The 12,612-nt window shown below is 39.7% G+C and overlaps 1 protein-coding gene across 2 annotated transcripts; it reads right to left on the reverse strand.

Moving 5' to 3' along the window:
- Nucleotides 1–306: 306 nt before the first annotated feature.
- LOC135516000 (cyclin-dependent kinase inhibitor 1B-like) lies at nt 307–10,324 on the reverse strand. Of its 2 annotated transcripts, none has more exons than XM_064939933.1 (3): nt 10,215–10,324; nt 4,049–4,548; nt 307–3,417 (listed from the first exon to the last, which is right to left on the reverse strand). In XM_064939933.1, the coding sequence occupies exons 1-3, from the start codon at nt 10,316–10,318 to the stop codon at nt 3,359–3,361; spliced, it is 663 nt and encodes a 220-aa protein (XP_064796005.1). In that variant the 5' UTR covers nt 10,319–10,324; the 3' UTR covers nt 307–3,358. The 2 variants fall into 2 exon arrangements, with proteins under 2 accessions (XP_064796005.1, XP_064796006.1); XM_064939934.1 differs by lacking the exon at nt 10,215–10,324 and adding an exon at nt 9,458–9,712.
- Between the last annotated feature and the right edge of the window lie 2,288 nt (nt 10,325–12,612).

Genomic DNA, 12,612 nt, shown 5'->3' on the forward strand with positions numbered 1-12,612 from the left:
AAGAACAAACTCTCATTTACAATGACGGCCTAGGAACAGCGAGTTAATTGTCTTGTTCAGGGGCAGAACGACATATTTGTACTTTTGTCAGTTCAGGGATTCGATCAAGCAACCGTTACTGGCCCGACGCTCTAACCACTAGGCTACCTGTCGCCCCTAATATAATTACTAGGTTTAATATAATTAGTAGACTTAATATGTGTAGAATTAGTAGGCCTACTAGATTTTCCAGCTGTTGACACTGAAGATCATATTAATGTACAAGGAGGTAGTAAATTATGGATGAAGACGAGTCTAAACAAACAATACTTTAGTATATTTCTATCATTTATTTACATATTTAATCATCTGAAACATACTGTAACAAATGAACATCAAAGTCAACAGTGCACCAAAAACCGGTCATTGAATCCTCATTGAAAGGTGTCATTTTATTTTCAAACTATTACCAAACCGAATCAAAGCTAATAGTCTGTTCCCATGTAATTACATTGTAATACACTTTGCATACATTAACCATTATCCTATCAAAAACCTATATTATCCATTCATGCATATAAGGCATGCAATACTACGTTTTGATATACCTGGGATACTGTGGGCCAGGGGGGATGCAGGTTTGAGCAGCCCAGTAGCTGTATACAGATCTATGATCATGAACTTATCACAGTTCGCTTGCCAAGGGAATTCTGGGAAAACCAGTACAGTCAGTAATATTTCGGCTGAGTATTACCTTGTATTAACACTGTTGCAATACCAAGAAAGCACCGAATATATATTTATCATTTTGTGTCCGACCCAAACTACGATAGCCCATAGTCTGTGTCCCAGTTCAGCAGTGAAGGTTTTTTTTTTTCTAAACACTTCCCCTTCCATGAGAGGACTTCTATAAAATCAGAAATATAGAATTATCTTGTCAATAATGTTTTAGTGCAAAGACAGTTCAACAATACACATAATCAATTAGTTTTACCGAAAGGGTATTTAGAATTATTTCCCTACAAAAACAAAATATATAGTTAAAAATAAGTTAACAGACTTTTAAAGATTTGTTTTGAACACGTTGAAAGACAGGCGCATATATACCAAAATGCACATATAGACTCAAGTCCAAACACACACAAAACAACAACAAAAACACCATAAAATATTATTAAATAAAAATGGATAATCGATTCCATTTGTGAGGTGAAGTGTGTAAACCGAAATCAAGACGTTCTGTTGACATGTCTCTACGTTGGCAAGTCAAGAGGGCGGTGTTATAAGAACCTCTTTGGATCCAGACAAAAGCCCTCTAGAACACAGGCCACTCGTCTGGCTATAGAACCACTTTGATTCAGGGTCTCGGACATCATTCTGTTGCGGTCTATTAATAAAGTCCCTGCCCCCTATCCTCCATTCTGTCTACTTCTGGGAAACCAGTCAAAGCAAGCCAGAGGGCGAGAGATAACAAAGCTCAGGACTCCCAGAGGACTTGAGTTTCCTCAGTCCTGCTTTGAGCTGGAATGGGCCTATCACTCTGCCACACTGACTCTTTTACCTGATGTGTAACTAAAGCCTATGGTCTGAACCCATTTTCCCACTGAATCAGCTATGAACAGTAATTCAAAATTATCTCCTGTAGTTTCCAACAAATATGTTGTAATTATTTGACCATTTTTATTTTGTATATATTTTTTCAATTATTTTCACTTTTTTTTTGTCAATCGCTCAATGAGGTAGGTAATCCAGATTATGGCTATTTGTTCAAACATGACACATTTTGGGAAATGCACTCCCTGTAGGACTGCTATTTTTGCCACTATTATTTACAGTATTGCAATGTGACTCTGGAGAATGAATGGTACAGTTTGGAATGTAATACCAATGGATACATCTGTGATACTGTATATTAATCACAGGTATATCTGAGATGTATATATGAGATGCTTAAGGCATGTGGATGTCTATGGCTATGTCCCTTGTCTCAAGCCAACGCTTACAGATGTCTCACAAATCAATTTTTGGTCAACTGCCTCAGTTGTCACAACAGTCTAGTATTTAGCACAGCAATGGAAATGTGTTACAGCTCAGCTCCTCATAAAAACAGAATCATTTACTGACAGAACTTGGAATGTTCCGTATGCATTAAGGATCCATGTACTTTTGTGAACTACAACACCATTATAACTTCAACTCCAAATAATGTCAATGCTACATTACCTTCATACAGAAAAGAATCGCGTTCAAAACCAAAGGATACATTGTAAAAAAGGATTTAGCCAACAAAAGCCAACCATACAAGGTATATTCCATTTTGTTACCAAACAGTTTCCAAGAACATGTTTTACTACCTTAATAAGATAAAAAGGGTCAAAATGAAGCGGGCTAAATAGATAATGGCAAGATTATGGGCTAAATAAAAACAGTTTTACATTTTATTCCGTTTTGTACTGAAGTTCTTGACGAATTTTACAGAGACGGTGGTACCAACGGTGAAGTGTATGTCTCTGCCATAATAACAATACTTGAGCATGAACTTAAACTAATTTAAGCTTGTTGCCTACTGACACCTTATATCACTCTGTAATAATACTCACACCAAGAAGCTGATATGACGCTTTAGTATCTTGTTGTTAAGAATAAAACAATTACCGTCATAAAAAAAAAAAACATATATTGAGAAGCATTATTACTCAATAAGATGTATCATTATCATAAAAGTCCCTACCGATGCAGCCATCGCCTGATAGCCTAAGTGCTGGAACTTCACTGTTGACCTTTGTACCCTAGGCTAATCATGGTCACGTTGCCAATTTGACCTGAGGTGACCCCGGGGCCTCTTACTCGAGTGGCTGATACTTTTACAGCCGTGGTGAAACTGAAGACGACACGTGGATTGTGGTCAGGAGTAGTTGAACTCCTCTTATCAAAACTCTGAGAGAGGCTGTTAGAGAGCGGGCTGAGGTGGTTAGGGGTTAAGAAATACTATACCAAGGGTACTGTTGGAAGAAGTCTCTTACAACAGAGCCGTTTAGGTTTTTTCCTGATGAGTGTATTTGAACTATTTCACAGTATAATCTAAAGCTTAGACAATCATACAAGCTTAGGAAATATAGATGAAAAACAGCTATATAAATATATATACAAACATATCCATCATTTCCACTCAGAGATATTTCACTCTGAGAGGACATTAGTTAGCTTCCTTGCGTGGAAATCAACAGAGTTTGTCAGGAGTTTTTAAGACATTTTGTAGCTATGAGCTTTTTGACAGTCAGAGTCGCTACAGAAAGCTGCAGAGACTATAAATTCATCTTAATGAGGTGATTTCCAAACGAAGCATGCCCACTGAATGGTGCTCTTTCTTGGGATGCGTTTACTGCAGGGAGGACCGTTTGTGGTGCATGGCCCTCCTCTTCTTCACAACAAAGAATTCTGTGGATGACCGGCAGAGAGAGAGAGAACAGGTGTTAGTTCCCAGTCCCAGTAATGTAAGGGAAATAATATTTGCATCCCAAATGGCACCCTATTCCCTGTATAGTGCACTAATTTTGACCGGGGCCCATAGGGTTCAAAGTAGTGCACTAGATATAGAGGATAGGGTGGAATATGGGACACACACAGCAAGGCGTATAACTGGGAAACTGTTTGGGAAAATGGCATAGGTAACAACACAGTGTTGTTGTAAGGCCTAAAATACAGTGCTTTTGCAAGCACACTGAGGTATTCACTGCTGTCACTCAATGGTTATTAACAGGTTAACAGGTTAATAACAGGTTCATATGAAGTTCAAAACAACCTATAAACTTCTATTATCTCTCTTTAAATGAAGACCTCAGGGCTTGTGGGAGTAATAATAATAATAAAAAATACACAAATGTATTTATTTATTTATATTATTTATTTATTATTATTATAACGATAGTCAAGTTAACCTCTGGACTCCAACATTTTGTAGGCTACTAACTCTCTATTGCCTTCTTTCGTATGGTTTTTGTACCAAGCCCAATAGAAGGAAAAAAATAGGGCGAAAAGTGCAGCACCTCTCCCGTTCATTGACACAGACCTGTTATGGCGGCTTGTCTCCGTTTGACTGCTCCTGCCTTCTGGCTGGCCACCATCTTCTCCGACCTCTGGATCCTATAGCTCTCCCTGGTGGTCACCTCCAGGTACTCCTCTCCAATGCTGGACGACCCTGGAGATGATGCCCGCGCCAGCCTGACATTCTCGCTCTCTGCCCTCTGCCCGGCGATGCCAATCACCGGCTTCTTTACCACACAGCTGTGGTAGAACGCCGGCACATCCTGGCACTTCATCTCTTCCCACTCCATGCTGGCGCTGTTGGTGGCCGGCCGGCCGGCGTTGAAGTCAAAGTCCCAGCGCTTGTTGGCCGACTCCACGGTCATACACAGGTGCCTCTGGAAGTCCTGTTGCAGCTGCTCGTGGTCCACAGGCCCAAACAGGTTCCTCCTCACCGGGCCCTGGGCCCTGCGCTTCAGCTCCTCCATACTCCCACAGACCAACGTGGCCCCATCAGATGATAATGATGATGCCATCTCAATGTCCCTGAGAGAGAAAGGGAGAGGGTTAAAGGTGAGGTGTCTGTTTTTCTATGAGGTGTGGCCCAGGTCACTACTGGTGTGGCCTAGGTTTAGACACACACTCATACCAACACACTAAACACACAGACACACCTGTTCTGTTCAGTGTTTTCCCTTTAGGGGCATCGTTGAATTTTATGTGATCAAACACATGCCCTATCTCCCTCAAACTCAACTCTGGACCTTAAAACCAGTTCCACTGCATTTTTTCATTGTTTCCCTCTAATCAGGGATTGATGTAGACCGTGGACACCAAGTGGGTGCAATTAATTATCAGGTAGATCAGAAAACCAGCAGGCTCCTGACATTATAGGGTAATAGTTGAGTACCCTGCCCTACCTAACCCACTTAGTAGTTAACCATATGGTAAGAGACCCACACACTAAATAAATCTCCAACATCCATAGAATCAGAATAACACCTAAAGTGTGTAAAAATGAACCTGCTCCACCTGCTCTGGTCTCTGCTCTGGTTGCCAGAGGTGAGAGGTCAGGAGGAATGGTCACATGGTGCGGCCCGGGAAACATATGGAGAATGTTTCACCTCATGTGAGAATGTTTTCTGTGCTCTTCTAGACACCCCATGTAATTACAGGGATACATTCTGAACTTCAGGAATGTTACACGTTTTTGTAGTTTACGAGTTACAACAGTCCAATACTAGTGTTTTAAATGAACACTTTCCTATTTTTAGTGACACGCAAACATTCTACACACCAAGGAAATCTAGGCCTCTCAGAGTAGGAGTGCTGATCTAGGATTTGTTTTGCCTTTTAGATCATAAGGAATATAATTATATGGACCTGTCCTAGATCAGCACTCCTACTTTGAGACTCTGTGAATACAGGCCCTGATCAGCTTTTTTTAATTTTATGAATATATTAATAGGTTCAAAATCACATAATTCCCCACAGCAATTCAATAAAAAAAATCAATAGCAAGTAAACCATTGTACAGCATAGGCCTACATTACAACTTCTAAAGTCTAGAAAATATTAATTAATATCCAATAGATCACATGTAACAGTCTGAATTATTTAAATAAATACCTGTTAGGTTGGTCAGATTTGCCTTGCTGAGTCTATCACTGGTGTATAATGAAAACTTCCCTTCCCTGACCTTTCTTATCAAAGTTAGAAACATCTAGATCTTTTTTCTTCTTATTTTGCCTCCTTGAAATAGTTTTACCCGCCAGACTGTATCAGTCAGTTACCCACTATCAGCATCAGTGAATGGGAAGGAACCACACTAAAAAAAGGTGCGCCAGACAGGCAGTGAATCATTTCTGCGCCTTTGTTTATCTAAAAAAAATTGTTACACGGTGCGATTGAGCAAACTTTACAGCGTCTGGGACACAACTACGTCTGCATTTAAATGCCAGCCCCCTCATACAAAGAAACATGCTTGTGTAACAGAAACCATTATTCCACATTGTGAACATTAGGTTTTATGTATCAGATGGACAACCTTTTCAGACGTTCATCTATAAAGAAAACGCAAAGAAACAGCCAAATTTAAAATAAAACGCATACTAAAAAAAAATGTATGAATTAAACAGGTAAAATAAGATTTTTAGAATCTTCTACTTTGAGAGACGCATACACTATGCTGGGTTTCTTGGATGACAACTGCTGGGTGGCTTGACTGACTCAACTGCTGGGTGACTTGGCTGACTCAACTGCTGGGTGACTTGGCTGACTCAACTGCTGGGTGACTTGGCTGACTCAACTGCTGGGTGACTTGGCTGACTCAACTGCTGGGTGGCTTGGCTGACTCAACTGCTGGGTGGCTTGGCTGACTCAACTGCTGGGTGGCTTGGCTGACTCAACTGCTGGGTGGCTTGGCTGACTCAACTGCTGGGTGGCTTGGCTGACTCAACTGCTGGGTGGCTTGGATGACTCAACTGCTGGGTGGCTTGGATGACTCAACTGCTTGGTTTGACTCAACTGCTGGGTGACTTGGCTGACTCAACTGCTGGGTTGCTTGGCTGACTCAACTGCTGGGTGGCTTGGATGACTCAACTGCTTGGTTTGACTCAACTGCTGGGTTGCTTGGGTGATTCAACTGCTGGGTTGCTTGGATGACTCAACTGCTTGGTTTGACTCAACTGCTGGGTTGCTTGGGTGATTCAACTGCTGGGTTGCTTGGGTGATTCAACTGCTGGGTTGCTTGGATGACTCAACTGCTGGGTTGCAGGCATTCGGTCACTTAGTTGGGTTGTTTTCTTTAAAAATATCAAGGTTGGGTTGTTGATGCTGGGTTATTGATGCTGGGTTATTGATGCTGAGTTATTGATGCTGAGTTATTGATGCTGAGTTATTGATGCTGAGTTATTGATGCTGAGTTATTGAGATATGACCGAACGGTTTAGATCAGAAGACTGGAAGCATAACTTTAGTAGGGACCTAGCTTTCAGACACTTGGTGACCCGTGAAAGTAAATGTCATTCTGGTTAATCTGTTCTGTTGTATTGTTATTAGGAGTGTGAACGTTAACATGTTTAAATTCAATTGGGATCTTTAACATTAAGACAAATCGCTAAATGAAAAACAATGTTTTTCTGTTTTTTACCCTACAAAATGCAGTTATCACAAAACAATATATTTTCCATGTTTTGGACATCTAGACAATTAAGGCCTGGGGAAAGTTATGTATTTTAAATCAAACCAGAGAGGAAGACGTTGGTGAATTTGCAAGGCATGCAAGACAAGACATTGCGAGATACAGATTACCAAGACATATACGCTCGTTTCTGCCTGCCCCCTCATTTCTCTCCCTCGTGCTCCGCTAATGGTGAGAGTTTGTGTTCACTCTTTGGTTTGTTGTGTGTAGAATATCGTAGCCTATTCATTCATGATAGGCCCTGCTTTACTGATGTTGCGGGACATTGCAAGCCAAGAAATTGCGAGATACAGCATTCTATTGCGAGATACAGCTTTTGATTGCCGATCAATAGGCCTAGTGCACAGTTCGGACTCTGTCTGCCTGGTGGCCAACCTGCCTATACTGTGCCCTCTTTCACCCTCTGTCCCTCACTGGCTCGCTATGAAAGACACAAGTGTTTGCATTTTCGTAAGTACGACAACTAACCAGTCTCCTCCATTCCAAAATGATGGAATCTTAGGAGTCAATCTTGCACTTGGAAATGGGAGTCAACGTGGAGGAAGTGGAGGAATCAATTGTTTTGGAGTCAACTCTCCACCCCTATGTCATCGTCGTTAAGATTTGGAAAAATGGCAGCAAAGTCCTGTATGGAAATACTTTAAGAAGTTAAAGGAGAAGGAAATGCTAACTTGCAAAGTGGAATTGAGGGACAGCAATGGAGGTACAGGTGTAATTCTTAACCGTCTGAAAAGGACACACTGTGAGACCTCAAACCGTTGCTTGCAGCAACACATCTCCATTGTGAATTCACGTTGAATTTTATGAATTTTTCTTCGCGTTTTAACGGAAAACTGATTTTAAAATATGGCTGTTTAAATGTTAAGAAATGTTTACCATTTGTCACATCCCTAATTGTTATCACATTTTAAGGTTGAACACTGAGCCTTTTATAGCTTTAATGAGGCTTACACAACTGTATGAGTCCCTCAAGAACCTATGTATATCCAAATGTTGGGATAGTTAGCACTTTGTCACAATATGTAAATAATCATATTACTCATTTTATATTAATGTATGTAATGTGCAAAAATATTCTAGGATCGTTATATTTTGCACTGAACAAACTTAACATGATTAACAAGAATGACACTTAAGTCTCACGGGTGGCCAAAAGTAATTATCTTATAGCCACGTCCCTTATAGGCCACCCCTCCTGAAAATAAAATGTTAAAAGTCGGTGGGTCAACACTGCATGAAAGTGAATAAAAACCAGATTGATGCTAAATTAACCCATGTTGGGGGTAATCCCAACAACCCAAAATGTTGGGTTATTCAAGAAAGAATTCAGCATGTGTTCTGTTCAATATTTACCTTGTGCTGGGTTACCAAATAACACAAATTGGGTTGTTTTTAACCCAGCATTTTTGAGTGTAAGAATCTTAAGGAAAACAGGGGCGAGAGCCAGGGTATTGAGGTCGACTCAATTGTGCATTGCGCAATGGCCTGTCAACTGTTTAAAAACAAATGTACAGAATTAAACTGGGAGTTTGTACATTATATTCGTTGCTCTCTAGCTATAGATATTGAATATATTATATAAAGCATAATCATAAAGGGATCAGTAGGACTAATAGGATATTGGTTAGGCCTACTATGCCAAAGATGCCTATTCTCTACATTGCGTTCATGACGCAGTTTGATCAAATTCTTAGCCTGTTCCGTAAAGAAGAAAAAACGTTTTACGTAAAATATTTTCATTAAAATAAGTCTTCTTTCCAATAACATATTTTCATGAAAATAAAAACATTATTCTAAACTAATATAAACTGCCATTCCCTCAACAGCAACAGCTCAACTCCTTGGAGTGAAAGTAGTTTGCGTCGAAAAAGTGGGCGCGGTAACTAGATAATTTACAACTCTCTGGAATCCCCAGACCCACACAAACATTCTCAATCTCCGATCATAATTGTGCCCAATTTCTCCAAATAGTCGATAAGAGGAGAAAAACGTTGAAACTACCACATTTTAAGAGTACAGCACTCGAGATCATTGCCAGATGTTAAAATAGATTCAAAGTAGCCTTATTTTGAACCAATACACAGAAGAAGTATAAATCACAGATGACGCAGTTACATTCAAATACTACATGAGACGTTGGTCAATGAGATGCAACATAAAGAAATGCACATATTTTCCTATGGTTTGACTCTGCAAAGTCTGAATAAGAATAATGCAAAACTTCTCAGATGTTGCCAATGTGACTTCTCTTACCATCAGTGTCCAATGATGCACTCAAAACTGAAATAATGTTGCGAATTCCTGACGTTGTGGGTCAAAATTGACGCGCCTCACCGAAGTATAGACTGATGCTCTTCACTGTCCACGATAAACTAATATCATTTGAAAAGCTCCCAGTTGTTGCGCTCTCTTGTCCCCTTATGTGACTTGTTTGTTCCTAGAAGGCAATGGGACGTCCTACCGCCACAGAAGATTTAATCACGTGATAATCACCGCAGAAGACTTAAACACGTCATAATCATCATAACAATCGGGGTTTTGGAGCTGGACCATTGAGCTGGACAATACCCAAAGAAAACACCTTTATATAATCAGTCATTCAATCAATTTAATCCAATGACACAAATAGTTGATATAAGTGCGCATCCTGGCATTGCATTCTTAATTAATGATGATTTCATTAATTAATGAAATGAAATTAAATACACTATTTGAAAAAAAGATGCTATCTTAAACCGAAAAGGGTTCTTCGATGGTCCCCATATGAGAACCCTTTTGAGTTCCATGTAGAACCCTTTCCACAGAGGGTTCTACCTGGAAGCCAAAAGGATTATTTCTACCCGGAACCAAAAAGGGTTATCCTATGGGGCCAGCCAAAGAACCGTTATGGAACACTTTTTTCAAGTGTAGTCTAATGTGAAATCTGACATACAATAAAAATCATCTTGGTATACTACTTTTTATAAATCAACCAATACATTTTCTATGAGTTTTTCAATATATTTCCTACCTCGTTTTCATTATAAGAACGTTTTGAAGTTCGGTTGTAAGATTCGAACTGCGCGCAAAGATTTGTTGCACTGTTCTCTCTCTAGGTAAAATATCTTGGCACATAGGACCCATTTACCCAGCTCTTTTGAATGTGACACATTCTTATGTTGGCAATTGCGTCACGTTTCGCCTTGGCTCCGATCCAAGACCACAAGTCACGTTGAATTTCAACGTGAGCTAGTCAACCCTCTACTCCATTTTGTATTTTTTTCTCCCGCAGTTTAGCCTACGTTTCATTTAGGTACAGTCATCTCCCGCTCGAAATGTTCTCAATGGGACTGGCTAGGCACAAAATGCTTTTTTGTTGCTTTGTGCCATTTTCAAATAGTTTGACCTATAGCTGATATTACTATTTAGGACAGTAGGTTACATATCAAGCATAAGGTCCATGTTAGTCTATTATGTTAGTATAGTTAGTCTATTGCGCTATCTATTAGTATTAGTCCAAATTAACATGAATTACTTATTCTAACTAACATTAATTACAATGTTAGTATAAATAAACTCATATTTAATGAAAATGAATTAAAACATGTGCAAAGCTTTATTAATACACTATTATAGTAGGCCATATATGGACAACAACAAGGCTGCGTTTACACAGGCAGACAATTCTGATATTTTTTCCCCGAATTGGTCTTTTGACCAATCAAATCAGCTCTGAAAAAGAGCAGATTTGGGCTGCCTGTGTAAACTGCAGCCAAAGTGGCATGTTATTATTGATGATTTATGTCTTGTTATACCTTTAATTTATGTGTTTAGTCTCCTGGTCTTACACTCTCACATAGAGATAAATTATGTCAATAATAGACATTGGGGCGGCAGGGTAGCCTAGTGGTTAGAGTGTTGGACTAGTAACCGAAAGGTTGCAAGTTCGAATCCCCGAGCTGACAAGGTACAAATCTGCCGTTCTGCCCCTGAACAGGCAGTTAACCCACTGTTCCTAGGCCATCATTGACTTGCCTAGTAAAATAAAGGTAAAATATATTTTTTTAAAAGAGATGTTTGCTTAGGCTATACAAATTGTTATATAATTTCCAGTGAATGACTGAGTGAGGTGTCTGTTTCTCAAACTAGACACTAATGTACTTGTCCTCTTGCTCAGTTGCCCACTGGGGCCTCCCACTCCTCTTTCTATTCTGGTTAGGGACAGTTTGTACTGTTCTGTGAAGGGAGTAGTACACAGCATTGTACAAGATCTTCAGTTTCTTGGGAATTTCTCGCATGGAATAGTCTTCATTTCTCAGAACAAGAATAGACTGATGAGTTTCAGAAGAAAGTTCTTTGTTTCTGGACATTTTGAGCCTGTAATTGAACCCACAAATTCTGATGCTCCAGATACACAACTAGTCTAAAGAAGGCCAGTTTTATTGCTTCTTTAATCAGACAACAGTTTTCATCCGTGCTAACGTAATTGAAAAAGGGTTTTCTAATGATCAATTATCCTTTTAAAATGATAAACTTGGATTAGCTAACACAACGTGCCACTGGAACGCAGGAGTGAAAAAATCAGCCGTTTCCAGTTACAATAGTCATTTACAACATCAACAATATCTACACTGTATTTCTGATCAATCTGATGTTATTTTAATGGACAAAAAATGTTCTTTTCAAGGGACTGTCTAAGTGACCCAAAACTTTTAAATGGTAGTGTATATGGTATCACTATTAAAGTAATATCTCCTTCCTTGTATCTTCATTACATACCAGTGTATCCCCTTCCTCATAGGTCCTTTCTCCTCTTTCAGTTATTACATAGGTTCTGTCATACTTGCATGGCTGTGGGGTGACATCATAGGGACTGTTTGTTCAGGGGCCAACACCCAACACCACTCCTCAGTCTGAGCTGAGGTTGTTCCAGGTTTCCAGACCAACGGCTATTGCTATTTATACATCAGCTGATGTAAAGACATACAGCATCACTTTCCAACCAAATTGGATATTGGCGACCAAAACATGGCAACTAGAGGTCATTTTTGAACATTTGTCTCTGAACTCGATTGTACTGCATTGTACTCTGCTTAACTTAACATAGGCCTACAATATTTTCTGGAGCTTGGATGCCGACTTTTCTGGGAGTAGTATTATCATAACACATAGCTGGCCGACCAGGCCCCCCCTTCCCCGAGATGAGTTTAAAACACAGACAAGTATGATCTGTAGAGCTGGCAAGGATGTGTTTGAGATATAGTCTTTGGTTAGAGTGCATTTTGTTAGTTGCACATATTCAAATAAGGGTTAGGCAGGATTCTTCCAGAAGAGAATGACTGGGCGTCTCCATTTGATTTCCAACTCAGTCATGGTGACGATTGTCTTATGACAGAGTAATGAGTTGACTCACTCACTGACTGTTCCCA

This window comes from Oncorhynchus masou, chromosome 27 (assembly GCF_036934945.1).
Source record: "Oncorhynchus masou masou isolate Uvic2021 chromosome 27, UVic_Omas_1.1, whole genome shotgun sequence".
Lineage (NCBI taxonomy): Eukaryota > Metazoa > Chordata > Actinopteri > Salmoniformes > Salmonidae > Oncorhynchus > Oncorhynchus masou.

What these genes read in the sequence shown, in the direction of transcription:
- LOC135516000 (XM_064939933.1), bottom strand. Translation starts at nt 10,318, where the DNA reads ATGTGCCAAGATATTTTACCTAGAGAGAGAACAGTGCAACAAATCTTT. An exon ending in GTTCTTATAATGAAAACGAG is followed by an intron (nt 4,549 to 10,214) that starts GTAGGAAATATA and finishes TTTCTCTCTCAG; the next exon opens with GGACATTGAGATGGCATCAT. An exon ending in GAGACAAGCCGCCATAACAG is followed by an intron (nt 3,418 to 4,048) that starts GTCTGTGTCAAT and finishes GGTCATCCACAG; the next exon opens with AATTCTTTGTTGTGAAGAAG.